General features: G+C 37.0%; 1 protein-coding gene across 3 annotated transcripts in view; it reads left to right on the top strand.

The window, feature by feature from the left end:
- Nucleotides 1-20159, top strand: part of LOC117211038 (pleckstrin homology-like domain family B member 1) — a 62271-nt gene that overhangs the window by 31868 nt on the left and 10244 nt on the right. The window contains exons 1-10 of one of the 3 annotated variants that reach the window (XM_033454597.1): nt 1881-2055; nt 2127-2238; nt 2689-2807; nt 7079-7252; nt 7527-8835; nt 10279-11221; nt 11956-12329; nt 12688-12838; nt 12940-13165; nt 13359-13524. In XM_033454597.1, coding sequence (XP_033310488.1) covers nt 7532-8835; nt 10279-11221; nt 11956-12329; nt 12688-12838; nt 12940-13165; nt 13359-13524 — 3164 coding nt within the window. In that variant the 5' untranslated portion in view covers nt 1881-2055; nt 2127-2238; nt 2689-2807; nt 7079-7252; nt 7527-7531. Of the gene's footprint in view, nt 1-1880; nt 2056-2126; nt 2239-2329; nt 2387-2688; nt 2808-7078; nt 7253-7526; nt 8836-10278; nt 11222-11955; nt 12330-12687; nt 12839-12939; nt 13166-13358; nt 13525-20159 lie in introns of those variants that run through there. The other 2 variants (XM_033454598.1, XM_033454596.1) reach the window with 2 other exon arrangements.

Below are 20159 nucleotides of genomic sequence, written 5' to 3' on the forward strand. Positions count from 1 at the left end.
TTATGATTTAATTAGAGCCAATTAATGGACACGAAAAGTAACTTATTGGAGCGTCAAAGTAAATTAAATTCTACGTATCTCGAAACAAAAGTTCAACTATCAATAAATACAATCGTGTTGCATTTCCAATTCGACCTACTATCTAAATTTTGTCCCATTGAAAAAATCGTGCCGATCAAATATTTAACCGGTTCCTTCGAAGCTTCGCCAGTCGGAGTCGACGACGGTCGATATATCGATGTGAACACTACGATCCAAGATACTCCTTCTTTCTTTCTTTATTCGCCTATCGTGAAGCTCTTCGTCATTCCTATGCGTGCATTTTATGTCCGTGTACGTGCGTCCAATAAAATGACACTGTGTAAAAACGGTTGATAACCGCGCCAGAAAAAGTGTAACGCGGTGAGAAGTGTTTCTCTGTATGGCAGTTCGCCAACCGGAAACTTCTCTAAATCGATAAGAAAGCAATCTCGAGATAACAATAAATTAGTAGGAAGAAACAAAGGAATGTATCGATGAATTTACTTGACTTGTATTATTTTTCCTGTTTCTCCTTTGACGTAGAAAACGTGGAATTCATGGTATTGGTGCAATTTGGAATTCTTCGACTCGTGTGCGGTCCGCGTTCCTTGCATATATCTGTTGCTCGTTGTGTTTATTCGTTTTATCGCTATTGCGAGATTCTTGTAGAGCGGTAAGTTGTATCGTATTTGACGTTGAAATACCAAGGTATACTTTTGAGAGTTATAGGTTGGAATTTGACGTTTCCTTTTAACGAGGATTCGATTGCTTCTAGAATTTTCTTTTCTGGGGTTTTGTTTAATGCTGATTTCTTTGCAATCTTTTTTTGGAAATAGTAAAAGTTCTATTTCTTTTGACTGTCGTAATTAAATAGTAATTGCAGTTAAACGTAAACAACTTAACTACATTGCGTTCAGAAATCATCAACGTAAATCACGCAAGTATTTACACCTCACGTTTTGTACGCGGTTTCTTCGCGCAGCGAAGATTTCAGCAAACGTGTCAGAAATAAACCTTGCGCGAAGGAACGTATACCCAGAATTGAGGAAATTTTACTTTGCGTTTGCCAACACATTCGAACTTTTACGAAAGCACACGAATCTAAACAGCGCACTAATTCTACGACATCTACGGCATTTATAAACTTTACCAACTAAAACTTCCTCTATCACTTAATTACGCAATCCTTAACGTTTCTTTCTTAAAACCTCGTTATTCCATTAAAAAACTGCGAATTCGCCCGATATCAAAAGAACTTCCGTTCTTTTAGAAATGACCTCGAACGATCCAATTAACATAAAGATTCCACATTCGTTCCACTGCTATTCCTGCTCCTCGATCTCTGATCAGAAAACATAGAGTTGGTCTAACGCCTATCGCCTATCGTGCAATTAGTATCTAATTACATGGCAGTCGCGTAACAATGCATGAACTTGATATTCCTACCGTTTTGTGACAGCAAAACAAAGTAGGAAAAAGTGAATAGCACGCGGAGGAAGTAAACGTAAATGAAGAAAAGGAAGAAGATGATGACGATGACGAAGAATGTGAAGTAAAAGAACTAGAAAAAGAAGAAAAAGTCGAAGAGAGAAAAAATCGTAAGATAACGCGATGTTCGTGTACATTGACGCATATAAAATAGGTAAAGAAATATGAGAACGAAGTAAAAGTAGAGAAAAATGAAGAAATTGATGAAAGACGATGATGGCGATGAAGAAAAAGAAAAAGACGAAAGAGAAGGGTAGAAAAGATCATAAGGCAACGTGGTGCCCATGCACATTCACGCGTAGAAAGTGCGCGTGCGTAGCTGCGCACATGACGCCTCTGTACGCGGTATATAAATGGCGTAAAGGCGTTTACGCGGTCGAAGGGGAGTTGGAGAAGAGGACAGTAACCCACAAGGAACGTTCTGTCTCATAAGCGTGGTGCGTTGCACTTAAATATAGTCGGTGCATAGAGAGGCAGATAGAGAAAAGTTCACGCATACGTATATGCGTACGTACCGTTGCGGTGGAAGAAAGATAGAAAAAAAGTGTAAGAGAGAAGTCGAGAATGCAATATAAATTATTGCATGAGTCAATCCTCAAAGTGCCGTATATTTTCAGGCGACGCGACGTTCGTTCTTCTCGTCGTCCTATTATTCTCTTTTAGCACAACGGGCTCCCTGCTTGTTTGGAAGTAGTACACTCACGGATTCGAACGGTCAACAGTATAATAGTATGTTCCTTTCGTGGGCTGTTTCCTACGTCGGAGACGTTTCTTAGATCTCTCGCTTAAAATTCGATAATAGGAAATCCCGTAATTTTTGTTTCGTGTTATATCAAGCGAAGTTTTGTACGATGCAGAATGTAAAATGCAGAATAAGGTAGAAGTCGAGATTTCGATATTGCCCGAAAGAATTAAACCGTACAGGTTTGACTGATCAAATGGATCGAACCTGCGAATTACCACGGTCGTCGATTATCAGAAACCAACATAATCACGCTAAATATCGTATTATTCGTTCCGGAGACGGAAACTTTATCGTCGATCGATACATTTCGCAGTCGCATTAACCTGATCCGCTGGATAGATATTAACAAAGACCCATTTACCTGTGGTACGGGCGACCTCGCGCGTAGAACAAAACGATTGTCAGGAATTAATCTCCCTGTTTCTCGTTTTCAGTCCGTAACTGTCCGACGTCATTGTTTGACCAGCTTTTAACACGTTCAACTAGGCTTGAGCCGCTGATGGTTTAAAGTGCTGTGTCGGCGCAAGACACCGTGGTGCTTCAAAACAGAATTGTACGTTTTTAACACTTTGCACCGTGCGTCCTGTAACTGTGCTGCGTTAGTGTTGGTTTTGTACTACAGCTGGGAGAACAGTTAAAAACTCTGTTGACAGATGGAAACAAATTTCTTTTTTAAAACAGAAATACTCAAATTAGTGATAAAATTAACTTTCTTGCAATGGAATCCGAATAATGGTTTCGTAAAATGTATATGAATTCCGGAGAATGTAGTATACAAAGTTATGTAGAAAATACAACATAAAAAATGTGAAGCATCGAAATTCTTCGTTGGAAAAGTGAATATAAATACATATGTACTATGAAACACTATGAAACACTATGAAACACTACGAAACATTATAAAAATATGTATATGTAGTTGTTATGAATAATATAAAAACACGTAGTTATTTATATAAATAAAGAGATTTTAAAGCATAAATTTCCACTATCAGATGGTTTTACAACGTTTATACGTATGGATAACGATATCATTTTCTTACTATGTTTGGGATTATGGCACATTAAAAGACAATTTGTCTTTCGTTATCTAAGAAGCAGCTTTATTTCTTCCAAGATAAAATGGATATAGCGTTCAGATAACGTGCAAGATAAACAAATTGTAGCTGAATTATTTATGAATATATAAAAAGAAGGAAAAATACACATTTGTAATTTAGCTTAAAAGTTTTAAACTTTTTCTTTTAATTTGCTTTTACATGAAAGTGTTGAGGAAATCCAAAGGTACTGACCGTTTTTTTTCTTTTCTTTTTCCTTTTTCTTTTTTTCTTTCCTTTTCCCTTTTTCTTTTTTTTTTCTTTTCGTTTTTTCTTTCTTCTTTTTGAGTGGAAGGGTATATTTTCGAACATGCATAAAGTAAGTAGTAATCTATACTCAAACGAACTGGATAACCATCGTTCAATGTCGACCAAGGACACAGATAAAGAAAAAGCAACAAAAAAAGTTTTAGAAGTTACTCATTTTTACATCGTTAGGAATGTTAGGTGTAGAAATTGATCACTTTCACTTACCAAAGCGCTTTTCCAAGCGAGTTTGGAACCAATTTTAAACCTATTACACTTACCTACATATTTCCCATCTCTCTAAGAAGCAAAGTAATCAATACGTATCCCGATGCGTGAACAACATAGGAATGCAACAGTTTCGCTAAGATATCGTAATGCCAGAATGCAAAAAGATCACGGTAAAGTTAAGCATGAGCTAACTTAGGCTGATCAAAATCGTGCCGAGTACAACACGTTCTCGCATCTGTTTTTTTTTATTTTCGTTGGAATAGTATGCTGGAATAGTAGCTTCATTGAAATTTATAGTCGAAGTATATCGTGCTATAGACGAATCACAAAGAACTTTCTCCAACCCGGACAAAATTTCTGTCGAATTGTACGTAATGAAACTTTGAAATATCTAAATTCAACGATCGTCTTAACTACTCCATTTTTCCTGTTTAATTTCTTGCGTCAGATCGGATCCCCTGATCTCATTTCGATAGAATATTTTCCCATTGTTTAAGTTTGAATGTTACCGCAGGATAGATATCTCCTACGAAAAATTTAGGAATTGTCTGAGAGACGATATGTCGTCTATGTATACGTGGAACGCATATGTATACTTTAACGCTATGATTGTCATTAACAAAGTTGCTAGTCGATCGTACCAACAAATTTTCGGAGCGAAAGTAGTTAAAAATTTCATCGATTCGTAGTCGTATTAAGAATCGTTTGGTATACAGATTATATATATGGAATGGTGCTCTGCAAAAATTAGTGGAATTACAGTTTGTAGTGTTTGTAGATTATCGATACGATCCGCTGGCTACGTTGTAATTGCGTAGGACTCTCGAAATCGCAGCGACGGATCGCCCGGATTTATCGGGTATTACGCAACGCCATCAATTTTGTTAATGTATTGCTCGCAAAGCTAACACTGGAATGTAGATAGAGCTGTTTGTGATTGAGGTACTCGGATAGATTGAAATTCGTTTTGTTGGAAAGGTGTAAGTTTTCGAAATATTCCAGATATGTAGGATCTACATTTTGAAGAACAGGGAACTCAGAAAAGGAGGAATGAAACGAAATGAAAAAAAATAAAAAGAAAAAAAGGATTCAAAGGTGGTAAAAAGGAATAAAAAGGAATAGAGAAGTAGAAGGAAATGGAAGGAAAGAAAGGGGAGCAGATTGGAGCGCGTCGCGTTCTGCCGACTGCAAAATAGACGAGACTGACTCCTCTGCGCGAGGTATATTTTGAACGTTGCGTGGCGGAAACTTTTCCAAAAAGACCGAAAATGTGCGAGAGTGCACGACCGCGCCAAAACTAAATATAACAGCCAGTCCTTTGTAGAATGCGCCACGATTTACTCGCTGTTCTCGCAGATTGGCGCGCGCGTATACCCAGAGTTATTTCGCGCTAATGATCGAGCCGACCCTTTCACGGAGAATATCCTGCGAAAAGGAGCGTGCACATTTTTTTTTTGGTGTTAGGTCGCAATTCCGCGTTTCTACGCCCTTTTACCCTCGAATGCGATCGATCGTCTAAATGGAAAGAGTATTTTACATCATACGGAGGTAACTAAGTTCCCCTGTCTTTATCCTCGATTTTGTATAATTCGCTTTTCCAACTATAAACAATCCAGTTGGCTCGTTTGATCGAATTGCACAAGAAGATGGAAGTTATCCGGCAGATGTATTATTAGAGTGACTTGACGAATCTCTAACTAAAGATCTGCATAATAAACTATTATATAGAAAGTTATTTACAGTCTCTCTGATTAAAGGTTATTTCACGCATCGATTGCATCGTTAGAATACACGACATGGTTGTTTTCTTTTAACTAGAGATAGCGAACGTTTGTCCCTTATGTTTCTACTGTATACGTTTTTGGTAACGTATTGAGAAATTGAAATGAATTTAGACAAGGCTATATTAAAACGTTAAATTCTGATTTCCTATTTTCATTTTGTAAGTATACGCGTTTTGTTATTTTTGATGCAACTAAATATAATGCTTTAAAGAACATTATTTATTTTGATATTAATACTTTAAATGTTTTTTCTGTTATCTCGTAATCAAATGCTTCAAAAAACAAAAAGTTATAAATATAAAATTAAATAAAAAGTTAAACAAATCCGTAACACCTCGATTTCAATATTCGCCTAATTCATTATGTCTTCTTTGACTTTCTTCTCGCCTTAAAAATTTCTCTTAAGAAAAAACCAATTAACCATGACCTAACACGTACATAATTCACTGCATCCCTGCGCGGCAGCCAATTGTTCAATCAAGCAGATGCTACGATGAATTTCTTCAAGTTTCTTAGTTTAAGCGCATTGTTAATATGCTCAGATGCATAGCACATCGGAGAGAAAATGAATCGTAATGCATGTTCAGAATGTACGTCCAAGCATTCGCTAATACGTTAAAAAAAGGAATTCCACTTATCAATTGAATATTAAAAAGATCAGAGGAACTGGGCTTGCTACCATAATCCATGTTAAATGGCAATTTCAGATAGTATGGATGCCATGTAGATTGAAGGTTTTAGGATCTTGATCGCGTTAAAAATGATGCAGAATACGCGAAAGCTGCTCGAATAAATGCAACTCTCACGATAGCGTTTCTGAAAAGCTGAATAGAGCTTAGAGTCGTGCATAGAGAATTGGAACAACATAATCATGTTGTTCTTGATTGTTGTTCATAATTTGCTGAATTACAACGAAAAGAATAATAATGAAACATTAATATGCATAAGAAATATTGAAAAGTAATAGCAAGTATCTTTCTTATTCATATTATCTGTTACCACGAATCTACAACTCAATATTCAGCATTCGGTATACCTACATACGTGAGTATATGTAGAATGCCTGTGACGCTTTTCATGCAACTTCGAAAGCCAAGATAGTTAATTGTGAAGATGGAAGCAAGTTTAGTTAGTTTTGGTAGTGGTTTCCTTACCGTCTAGAATAATAGTTGAAATTGTTGGATAGTTTCGCATTTCTGGAAAACCGAGTTACCGCATTACTCTCAAATGTAGCGCACACTCTGTACTCCAGCTTATTTTCGTCGCATTCTCTCCAGATCTCAACTCGTTCGATGTTTGTGCCCGACTATCTTTCGAATCCTTCTGCGTAGAATGCCAATTGTTGGTGGATTCGTTATATAACACTTTAAACAATTGTTATATCCTTAATATAAAATAAAAGTTCTAAGTTTCTTAATAACTAGTTATATTTCGTACTTTCTTAAAACGTACAATGTTTTGTTTAGGTAAGTTAACCCTTGGATCGAGTCGAGATGCGGATATTTCTGTTGTTGGTACCGGCGTCGAGTCCATTCATTGCACGATTGAAAATAATAACGGCGTGGTCACTCTTCATCCCATAAATGGAACTACGGCAGTCGATGGTGTATCGATAAATTCACCAGTGAGACTCGCTCAAGGTAAGACCTTGACTCAGATACGAATGACCAAGTATAAACTTTTTGTAAACCTGCTACTTGGTCAATTTACACCGTCGAAATTAAACCTCATGTTTTGTATTTTATATTTGTATTTGGTATTTAGTATTATATACTTCATGTACTTAGGAAACGTACGTAGGAAAAGTGTAATTTTTAAGTGTGTAAGATATAATTTGAAATATAAAAATCTACATACCTAAAAATATATTAAGAATATTTTCAGATGACTATAAATGGGAATTTAACGTTTCAGGTTGCATGCTGTCGATCGGGAGATCGAATTACATGCGCTTTAATCACCCAGCCGAAGCGAAACAATTACGATCTGTACTGCCACACTCGAGAATCTCCATGGCGCCTATAAGTTTCTCCCTACCGGATAACCAGCTGCAGGAAAACTATCATTTAGAAAGAAAACCACCGGTGGCGCCACGAAAATCACCAAGAAATTCCTGCTCCGACGAAGAAATAGGTTTCCTTGGAAAACTAACGAAATTCGAAATGTTATCGAAACAAAATAGAAACAATTGCGTCTCTCCAAAAGTGTTTCCAGCGGGTGCTATTACCACGAACGTGCCTGCCGATCAAATTCTCGGTCACTCGAGATCCTCCAGTTTAATCTCCCTAAAAAATGGCAATAATAATTCACCGTTACAAAACTTAACAAACTTGGAAAGAAGTCGTTCGAACACGCCATCCTTTAATTCATCCTCACCAGCTCATTTTCTCAATACATCTTCTCCAGGTAGCTGTTTCGCCTCTTCCTCTCCTAACTATTATAGCGATGAGAATCGTCAAAGATTGGATATCAGAACACCCAGCAGATCCAATACGCCTAATCATCAGCATCAAAACATTTCATTGCCGAATCATAATCAGATTCAGATGTATTCAACCGCGGAATCCTACCTAAAAACCTACAAACCATACTATCGAGATAGCAATAACGAGAACAACCAAAATCCTCATATCCTTCAAACGATATCGAAGAACAATGTGAATCAGGGAGGTCTAATGTCACGAAGCTTCACCTGCCAAAAGTCGAACGATCTCGACGACTTGACGACAAGGGACTTCGACATGAGTCAAAGTTTAATTGTTACCAAGACCACGACAACCGAGTATCTTCAGTTGGAAAAATTTGGTTCGAATCCTAATATTTGCAATAGTCCTAGTAACGGAAATTTTTGTGGTGGAAGTCTGAGGAGCGTGGCTGGAGCGCAGGGTTTTGGTTCGAATCCGAACATCAAGAGGATACAGCCACCGAGTCCTGCGTTTAATCGTAATCCCAAGTACAACGAGCCGAAGAGAAGCTTTGGACGGGTGAAGAGCCCGACTCCTAGTACCGGAAGTGGTTGCTCGCTGGAGGAGCTACGAGAGAGACAGATTGACGCAGAGAATAAACGGAGAGAGGCGGAGAATAAGAGGAAACAGGCGCAAGAGGAGAGGCTACGAGAGCAGGAGGTCGAGAGGCAAGAGAAAATGAGACTCGAGGAAATCCTTGCCATGTGCGCGGAGTACGAGAGGCAGAGCACCGTTGAAAAGCCAAGACAACCTAATAGGTGAATGGGTTATTTGCATTTTTTGCGAGAAGATTCGAACTTATCGCGAAACACTTGCAATTTTTGATACGTCATCTAAGACCGTAGTACGTTATGTTGCGTACATTACAACCAACTTTAGGTTTAATCCCCGTACCCTTTTTTGACGAGGAGTAGCTGTTTATCTTGGTTGAAAGAAAATAGAAAAGACACAGACTGTTCTCATGCTATAGCGATATTATTTTCTTAAGGGTAAATTCTACCGTAAAGTGAGCTTTTTAACCCTTTTAGTGACGACCAAAAGAATTGTATCTAAGCGAAGAATACCGAACCAATTTGATGTAATTTGGTAAGGTTTGAGAAAGGAAATATAAAAAAAAGTAAGTGATATTTACAAAATTCAAAAAGGAACATAGAAACGAAATAAAGAGAGAATAAATTAATGCCAATTGTATTTCAATATTTATTGAAAATCGTACTAATAATACTTAATCAAAATCTGTAGGAAAAATGAAGAATCAGTTTCCTTTTATAAACATTATTTGCAAATAAGAAGAATCATCGTTTGGTCATAGTTTGATGTAAAAAACGTAATGTAAAGTATAAATACTGCATTCTCAATTATTTGTAACGAAATTTCTAATATCAGAACACAAAACTAAATGATAAACCCATGATGCGCAGCAAGCGTCAGAAGGATTACTTGCTCCAAAACAAGTGATTCGTGTAGCTGGTATAACATCACTGAAATAACATTCTAATATTATTCTATACATTTAAGATTATCCGGCTGCTGAAAACATGTAATACTTACTTATTATTTCCAACACAAATAATTTACTTAGCTTTGATGGTTACTAATGTGTACACCGTGTAATCCTTTATTGTACAGATTACAAATTGTGCGTGATCTTCGCACAGGTCCAGCAAAAATTTTACTCTCGCCATGTCGATACAAGATTATTTTGTGAAACATAAGGAGATATTCTGTTCTAAACAGTGTTATATAGACCTGTGATTACAGGCTCAAGCAAACCTCGTGTCAAATTTTCTTATGACAGAGAAATTCAACCATTTACAACGTTTTATAAATTTATTTTAAGATAAAGTTCTATCTATCTATAAAGTTCTAGATATTATGCTAATAGTAAGACGCCATCGCATACGCAACGATATATCGTTGTTCGGCACTAAAAGGGTTAAGACCTTTCGCCAATCTTTTTGGCAATTTTTTTACAAAAGTCTTGTACAACTTTTCCCGTCAACATGTTGTACATATAGTTATCCGTATTTGAGTAAGTCACAAGTTTATTCTTCTTTATTTGTATATTATACAAATCAATAATGATGATAATCCAATAACTAGCTTTTAGTTTCAATACATCTACGTACATCACTAAATATAGAACTAAATATAGAGGTTGTATAATTTAAAGTCTACAACATCTTCATTTTCTTTCACAGAATCAAAACGAATGGCTCTCTACCACGAGACAAGCGACTCGGTTATAATTCACCTTTCGACAGCCCGAAGAGTCCATCTAAAAATCAACCCCACTTCTCCTTCGACACTACGAAACAATCGAATTCGGCTTCATACGAGAACGTATGTGTGCAAAATTCAAAAATCATATTCCAAAATGGTAATTCGCCGAAGAATCGTCGAAACCAGGCGACAAGTCATACAGACAGTCAAACAGACAACATACAGAATCATCCACAAGCGATCACGCCGAACAACAATAACAACAGCCAATCCATGATGTGGCCAAACATTCATGGCAACGGGGACCATAGTTTTTGCGGTTCGATCTCACAAGTTCGTAACTCGGGTTACGAGAATACGGCAATCGATGGGTCGATGTTCAATAATAACGGTGGTAATTACACGCAGATCGTTGACCTAACGAAAGACACTTATGGAACCATCCAACTGAATGGGGCGAGGATTAACGGACAACCAAATATACATTCACGAAACTACGACAATTCGATAAACGGGAACGTGAGCCTGTATGAGAATGTGCTGATTAATTCTGTACAGAACAACAATCAAAACAATCATTCCATGCCAAAGAAGAATGGTCAGTTATCGAAATCGTGCGAGATGATCGAGAACAAGCTGGCAATATCTAACGACGACCTTCTAGAGGCTATCGAGCAACTTTCCATGCTTTCCAAATCCAAAGAAATTTGCACGATTCCCAAAAAAAACAATTCGGAGAAGGACAACGCGAAATCGAACGAGGCTAAGGCTGATAAAGAAAGGAAGGAACTCGAAGAGGAGGACAGAAAGAAATACATAGAGTTCCTTCAGAACGAGAAATTACATATCCTTGGTAATATGGACGTATTAAAAAGGAGCGTCGCAGATATTGAGATCCAGGAAGAGGAAATTAGTAGGGAGGTCTGTTATTTAAATCCTTTTTCTTTCAACTGAAAGATTTAATAAATTTTAACTATGCATTCTACCAACTTTTTAAAATCGAAGATTTTCTTTCAAAAGGAAAGATGTTGTTACCATCGTTAGTGTGCAGTAGTTTTCGTCTCTTTCCCATTTCTTATCTATGAAAATAATACAAGAACTTATTTTCATATTATTACATAGTATTATTAACAGAAATATCAGCTTGCAGTCGTATCATCAGATGCGCACACACCCATCTAACTAAACGAATGCCACTTTCGTAGTGGCAGAACCATAGCAAGACAAATCGTCCCCAGTGGCCTATACCCTTTAGCATTAAATAGTACCGACGAATGAATAATTTCGAGTTTAAAGATACAAGTGCATTCGATGGTAAGGATAATCGAGAACTCGAACCTTATCCTCTTATCTACGTTTACCTTCGAGTTAAAATTTATTTACTTTTTCTTATTTCGCAATGAGATAAGGTATTACCCTTTGCTCTTAGTCTTGCTCCAGCTTACTCAGTAACGTTCAAACATTCGTGCATCAAGCATTTCTAAATAATACATTTTAGAGGGAAGAAACGAACAATTATGAAAAAGCTCGTTCTCTTATTTTCCAGAATCAAATTCCTAAAACAAAGTTTAGAACAGGTTATTGAGAAAAACAATGGTATCGTTTCTCCTATAATATTCTTTAAGCATTAATTATGTGCATTTTGTGTGTGACAGCTCGAATTAGAAAAAGCACTGCTGTCTGCAGAATACGAGTCGGAATCGTTGAAACTCAGTCAAGACGAGGGTGAGAAGATAAAAGTACAGATGCGGATAAACGAACTGGAGAGACAGATGGCCGAGGATAACACGAGTCAAGCAAATTTGCAAGCGGAAGCAAAACAGAGAGTGCAAAGGGCTCAGCAGACTTGTAACAGTTTGGAAGAGGAATTAGCGAATTGCGTGGATGAAACTATGCAACAGAATATCAGCAAGAGACTTATGGCTCAGCAAGACGTCCTGGAGTCAGAAAGGAAGGCCTTTGAGGATTTGGAGTTTCATCATTTGGAAGAGGAAGCGAGCAAACTGGCAACCAGGGAAGAGTTACAGAGGTAAAAGTATTTCATGTACGATTGTGCGACTAAATTTCTTCAAATCCTTGTTGGTTTTTCATCCTTGTTTTACCTTCTTTGTGATACATCTTTCATTCTCAAAAATAATTATATTTTTATATAATTATATGATAATTATATTATATTTTTATTGTCAATAAAGCTATCTCGTATCAACTGTGCATGATCGATAGAGTCGATCAGTAACATAGAATTGATTTTATAGAAATTTTAATTGTTAAACTAATCCACGAAATGGTTCTTCTTTTACAAATTAATATATACTTTAGTATGCTAATTATATGGTGATTGACAATTGAGTCTAACATAGATTTGGCGATGTAAATGTCTGTTTTAGATACTTGAGCGAATTGACAACCAAGATAGAGACCAGAAAGGTTCGATTGAGCCACTTGGAAGCACAGAGATCCGAAGCAAAAAGCACAGCGACTAAAGATGCAAGAAGCCTTGAAAGGCAGAAGCTGACGCATTTGAAACGGTTGGAAGAAGTTAGTGAATTTGTAGATTATTTACAAAACAATCAGAATATTTTAGTTGTTAATGACTGATGTTCATGATTTTTGTTTGATCTTGTCTCTTATCGTCATAGGGTCGAAACCGAGTTAGAGCGATTAACGATGAACTGATAAAATTGGCGCAGAATGCTTGCGAAAACAGAGACGAGAAACGATCTCCGAGCAGGGAAGACTTCGACAGGATCTCCAGGGTCACTACTGACTCTCCCATTGTAAACAATCAGGGCAGCTTGGGAAGGAAGACTATCGAATCCCTCAAAGAAATTGAGAGAAATCGACAGCTTCATTTAGCCAAACAAGGTAAATGGCTTTACAAATTGTATAGCCAAATGTGTTAAATAACAGAAAATTTATTTCTACGGACGCACTGTAATAAATAACAAAATGAATTTTAGAGAACACAATTACGAAGAGAATTATCTAACAAAATATTTAAACAGACAATGAAACTTTTGATGCTATTAAATTATTTTCTACTTTACTCATGTTATAGGTAGCCAAGTAATTTCGGAAGAAAGACGAAGAGTGGAGGAATTGAAACGAAGAGTTCAAGACGAGGTTCGGTCGCAGTGGGAAGAAAGGAAAATGAACTGTACCTCTTTTAACAGTGTTGAGTCAGGAGAAGAATCCTCTAGTTATTCAACGGGACCAGCAGAAAGGTAAGTCACATGTTCAATTATGCCGCCTTCATAGCCCAAATCACGCATTCTTTGCTTGTTCTCGTAATGATGCGTTTTTCTGAACGAATTTACAGATGAACGAATGCTAGTTCGCTCCTCACTTTAATAAAATTAAAAAATGATAGTGAAAACGTGAATCCGTTCATTTTATTAGAGTGGGGAACGAACGAGCATTCATTCACCTGGTTTGAACGCACCATAAGAAAGTGAGAAGAAACGAAAATTGCATGGTTTGTGTTTGATAATCGCACGACAGAATCCTGAAAGTCTGAAAGAAACGACAGGGAGACAAGTACGTTCTGAATTTTGTGAAGCGATATTTTCCATTGTTATCTTTCTGTAAATTCTAAACATAGGTACATTGAAAAATGTATGGAATTTAAAATGATTTCACAAACATTTGCAAAGTTTACAATTCTTCGAACGATATATAACGAAAATATAGATAGGTAACTGATAAAACATTTTTGAACATAGATAACATGATTGCGTAACATTCAACAAATATAAAAAATTTAAAAGTGCTCACAGTGTTGCTTAGTTAGTAAGTGTACAGTATAGATATATTCTTTGTACGTGTGTGTACAGTATACACGAATGACGAAATCGCCTCGTTCTGAGTGATCGTACACAATGTCACTTTAGCAATAGTGGCAGAACGTGTCTTATCTGTAGATTTAGTGATAAAAAAAGTCCTCGATGCAGTTAACAGAAATAGGAAGCGCGTGCATTTTTTGATTAAAAACGATCGTTTGTATCTGTTCTACGGTTTCACGGGGAGACGCATTCGCAGTATAACGCGTCAACGAAAGTCGTAAATTCTTGTCTCGATACGATAATCGACGCCACGAACCAGCCGATCCCCTATTTCGGTTAAGATAATAGGGGTGGTTTGAATGATTGTAACACCGAGTTAACAGTTTAAATGTAACTCTTTACTCCCAACAACTTTTGAAGAATATAAGTGTCCGCGAGTGATGCGTGTGGAAGATGTAGAAGTGTTTTGAGCGAAGAGTTGTTAGCAAGTGATTTTCTGTGACGGTAAGGTTTGTAGGGAAAACTAGTAATGGGTGCTGGCTGCTCCTCGCTAATGGTCGCTCGCGGGTGGAGGTGGCCCTCGAACATCAGACATGGGATTCCCATGTTTTACCTGAATGAGCAATAACCCTAAGGAGCTTCTCGACTTGAAAGATGTTTGTAGTAATTAAGGGCCTTGACAAAGTAAAAAATGCTAAATCTTATGACGGTTCCTTAGGATTATTGCGGGTCCGAGTAAGCATGCTTATAGAACTGGTGGCCATCTTGATCGAAGGATGGATTATAGTATATAATAGGGTCGCGGGACTTAAGAGTAACCATTGGTACAATTTAATTTATCGATTTAACTGAAAAGTATAATTTGAGCTGTATACAAACGCCAAGATGTCAAGAACAAAAGATTTCACTTGTTATGCGTTAAAATATCGTGTAAATATTTCTGTAAATATTGTCAGACACGTTTATATGTTTTCAGCATGTTGTAGTATCCCGATCAACTAAATTCTGATGAACTACAGGTAAAAAACAATGAAAGTGCTGACGGGGCGAGAAAGATGGGAAATCTCGATGGGCCATATACCCGTGGCCCTTTACGGCATTGGGTAATTAAAAAAGGTGTACTTGATCATGGGTCATCCACATCTGTGGAACACATGTGCGTGCTAGGAATACCAAAACCGTGGTATGAAAGGTAGCCGTTAGTCAGTTGCAACTAGAATTGCGAGGGAGCTACGAGTAGTTGCGCGTTAATTGTTACTCGTAAATTGTCGAGTCGTTGTAAATTGTGAATTGTGAGTCGTCAGTTGAGTCAAGTCGAGTTGAGAGCGAGTTGCGAGTTGGTTAATCATTAGTTTCCGAGTTGTTATGAGCTGTTAATTGTAAGTTGCTAGTTGTGAATGATCAATTTAGTTGTCTTAGTTATATCACATTAGTGCATTAAGTTCACGTTAAATAACCATCGTTTCCTGTTTAAATCACAATAAATAAATCTATAAAGATCGTTAACCAGTGATTTCTACAATATTAATATCGCTTATGATGGATATCATGTTTGTTAACACCGATCATCAATGAGTTAGACTCTGATTCTGACTAGTTTATGTTAAACATTGGTATTTTCTTTTTTTAAAGAAAAAAGTGAAGCACGATTTTCGCAGGATTAAGACGTACTCAAGATGTAGCTTTCCGTAACATTTAATAGACCTTTACGTAACGAATAGTCACGAGTTTTTCCTTTGTTTGTAAATGGAACGGGTTGTGCAAGAATTACATGGCGCACGTGATCTACTCGCGTCGCGTCACTTTTAATCGGGCAGTTTCGTGAAACGGGAATCTCATCGAAAGTAAAAGGCGTCGCAGCAACCTTGATAGGTAAGAAGGAGCGACGCGAGGAAGCATCGGAATCGGCGTCGACGATCGCAGATTGTCCGGTTGATTACGCTGCCGGCAATAAAACGCTTTATCGGCTCTGCTGCTTGTACCGCGCGTTACTTGGATACGCTTGGGTGGGGTATTATCAAACGATACGGTATCTGTTGCAACGAGCTGCCTTTCCGCGGTTAGCTGACGCTGTTGACACGTCGTTTCCTCGTCATCTTACTCGTTGTGGTTAATGAAAGTGTACATTGAGTAGGAACTCTGGTAGTTTGGATAGACTCGATAAGATAGACGTTGCTTATTGCTAGAAGGCAGGATTTCGGTGATCTAGAAACAGATAGAACAAATATATATTATAGGAATCTCGCGTGAGTCAGTGAAAAATATAGAGTTCCAAGTGACGAGCTTTGTGAGTTAAACGAGAGTTATAAATGAATGGATCTTAAGGCTTCGAGAATGTAACACGTGCATAGAGGATGGTTCTTAAGAGGAATATATGTGTTATACGGAAGCAGAACCGTTAGGAAAAGTTGAACTCTAATCATATCGAGCTTTGATTCTACAGTCGAGAAGTTTGTAAAAAGTGAAATTTATCGATTTAACTTCTGGATAGCTCATACGAGCGACGGATCGCGTAGTAACTGTCTTTGATAATGAAGAAATCGTGGAACTTTAATCACGATTGTAACAGAAAAATGTGAAATTTTATTTCAGTGATAAGATAAACGCAACTCGAACGAAACATATACGAATCTTATCAAATTTTACGGGTATATCGATGGTAAAATCCGTTTCGTGTTTCGAGTATTCCTCTTCTTAATTTGAAAATAAAGCAACGAACGATTTACGAGGAATAGAGTTTCGTGATAATGAATGGAATCAGAATCGTAAATGCAATTCGAATAACGTTTGTTGCAGAAGAACGCATCGTTGCATTGTAAGATCATAACAAAGGAAGGGACATTGCGATAATGCGAACACGATGAGTCCAGCTGTATAAAGATTGATTTATTTGATAGGTAGTATTCGTAAAAGTGTATTGCGCGGCTTTAAGATTTATCGTGGGACGGAATCGAGTAGAAAGTCCAAAAGATCGATCGATGACCTAAAGAAATCGTCGCTGATAAATGAAGAGACTATAGAAAACGAACACTGTGGAAAGAAGAAATATAAGCAAAATTAATTAATAAATAATTAGAGATTCTTTGTCAGAAAGTCTTGTTTCAACTGCTTATTGGTATCGTATTTTATTAATTATATCATTATATTAACACCAAACTGTTTATGTATACCTATATCTGTAACGATTATTGATTTCTAAACTTCAGATTACATTGGCAGACTATAACCCTTGTTTCTCATAAGCAAACGGAGCCTTGATAACAGAGTACATATATGTTATAGAAATTACAACAAATGTGAAAGTGTCAGAATATACTTTGACAGAATCATCTCCGTTTATAACCATGAGATTTATCAAAATATTTTTATCTACTCGAGTAAAAGTTAGAGATTAATCTTATTTGGTGAGAAGAATTTTACAAAATTTCAAAGAAAATTTAAAAAAATATACGACATACGTGTAGACGCAATCTCGCAAGGTTATTCCACATGCTGATGCGTGCATTTTTCGAAGGTGAAAACGCAGTCAAGGAATCCATTAAGACGAAGAGCAAGGAAAAAGAAAGGAAATATTTATCGTTGAAGAACGTCGTGGTATCGTCTACTCTAGAGAAAAATAAGAAATTGATAGTAAAATGATGCAATTGAAAAGTTGTCAGAAGTCGTGTTGAAATTGTGTTAAAGGATTTTTCTGGAGAAGGCACAGTGGTCGCGTGAGTGATCGGGAGGGTGCGAATTAAAGGGAGGAGAATGCACGAGAATGAACGCAAGGGAAGTGGGTGCGTCCGTTTTTAACGAGGCTAGGTTCAGAGGATGCAGCTTGATCACTTTCCTAACCAGCAATCGCTTTTACATTGTCAGCAAGGATTGGCTTTATAAAAATTTCTATCGACCCTTGGAAACGCACTCGCGCGAATTTCGTCATCGGTACTTGTGAGTTTAGAAAGATTTTGTTTTTACATATTTTTTTCTTTTTTTTATAATTTTTATTGATTAAATGTTTGGTTGGTCGAGAAGATGTAGGAAATTTTAAGAAAAAGTGTTTCATGTTAGAGGACAACTGATCTTTGTAACACGTATAAAATTAACACAATTGTGTGTTAGTTCCTTAGATAATTATACAATACTTATTGCATAACTAATGACGAAGCATTCTATAGCTTCTGAGAGTAATAGCAAGAGAAGCGCTCTGTTCCAATCGAGGCGTACATTTCAAAATAAATTCAATAAGATTAGAATTGTCCGCTGTTAATTCCTATAAATTAATCCATAAACTACAAAATTGATGTCACTCTTGTTTGCAGCACGTGCTGAATGTACGATCCTACCAAAGAAAGAAACTTAACAGTTAAGATAAATTTGATCTCTTCGTTCTATTCAAATATCATCTCTCTCTCCCTCTCTCTTTCTCTCTCTCGCATCTAATACTCGTTTATCAAAGAACTTCTATTTCAAGTAGTTTACTCAAATTTCGGCAAGATATCCATAAGAATGCTTTCATTTAAACGACAACTTTATAGTATATTTGATCACACCTCTTAGTCAAAATTACAATTTAACAAATACGAAGATAATAGCCTTTCTTCGCCAAATCAATATACCAGAAATATATTTTGAAACTTCCTCATATGTATTATAACCTTTACTCCTGCACATTTTTACAAGAAAACGATAAAACAGTCATTTTGAAGAATTCTCTCCTCTTCAATAAGGTAACAGAAGAGACGATTGTACCTAACAGGATCACCCTGTATATATATTTCTCTCTCTCTCTCTCTCTCTCTTTTTGTCTGCTACGGCTCCACCTCTTGACAATGACCACATCCATGGACACTGAGAGCTCGGCAAAAGGAGCAAACGAAATGAAAAAGATGACCCTGTTCCTGGGGGGCCAAGGACAACGTCTCCATAGCAACGGGATTGAAAAGAGTGTCGTCGAGTTCGGTTGAACATTGTAGAAGAATTAAATGCTATGCTGGTGGCACCGTCGAACCGGTCGACCGAGTCACTTTGTACTTGTTAGGTTTTAATAATACCTGCTGCGGCTATGGCCTCGCTGGTAGTGGCGATCCTCGCCAGCTAGAAGAGCCTGCTGCCTTCTCCGGCTTTTTTCGCGATCTCGCGTGGCTCGAGTTTACGGGACGGTGTTCGATACGCGAAACGAGAAGCACTCGAAGGAAGATCACATTGGTGATTACGTAAGATAAAAACCGGTGATATTCGATGCGGTTGACGTAAATCAGTTGGAAGATGCATTGCTCGTATGGTCCGGTTACCACGGTGCTTATGGCTGCTTCGAATTCGTTACCAACCAACAATCCAATCGTTTATCTCGTTCCATTTATTTTCTGACTTTCTTTGTAACTGTCGAAATACTGTAGAAATCGTTGGTCGAAAATTTCGTATTGTTCTAGTTAACGATGCATCGAATCGTTCCTAATTCTGAATTAGTGCTGTAAATTATTAGTGCCTAATCCTTCGCTTAATTTTCGTATCTATGTGATTTCCAATATCGATTTGTTTTGCGAAAATTTTCACCGCAGATATTATTGTCAATGCCAGCTTAGATTCTTTTGACGTGTTCCGAGATGTGGAAAAAAGTAGACATATTGCTAGTTTAAGTAGACATATAGTTTGAATATGAGTGAAAAGGATATATAGGATAATAGGAATATACTTTATTTATTCGTTTTTTATTGTTAGAAAAATGTTGCGATCCGTCAGAGTTTATTTGCTTTTGGTGCAATTATACGATGCTACAACGGCAGAATAGAATAGTACAGAAACAATGCTAACAAACAAAAAGATAAAATAGATATATGATTACGTAACTCCGATGTTACATATGCTATTATAGAGGATTAATTATAATCTTAACTCAACTATAAAATAAATAATCTCAAGGCAACTATGTATATTTTAAAGTCAATTTTAAAATCAATATGAATAGGAAAGTAACTAACTTTAGAGTGCAAATACCGCAGGCACAATTTAATTTAAAAAATTGACGTACAAGTTTTCATTTATCCTTGTCATTAGGAATAAATTGAATTTCTTTTATCAATGCGATTTCGATG

Source organism: Bombus bifarius, unplaced genomic scaffold (assembly GCF_011952205.1).
Source record: "Bombus bifarius isolate JDL3187 unplaced genomic scaffold, Bbif_JDL3187 scf7180000008214, whole genome shotgun sequence".
Taxonomy (NCBI): Eukaryota; Metazoa; Arthropoda; class Insecta; order Hymenoptera; family Apidae; genus Bombus; species Bombus bifarius.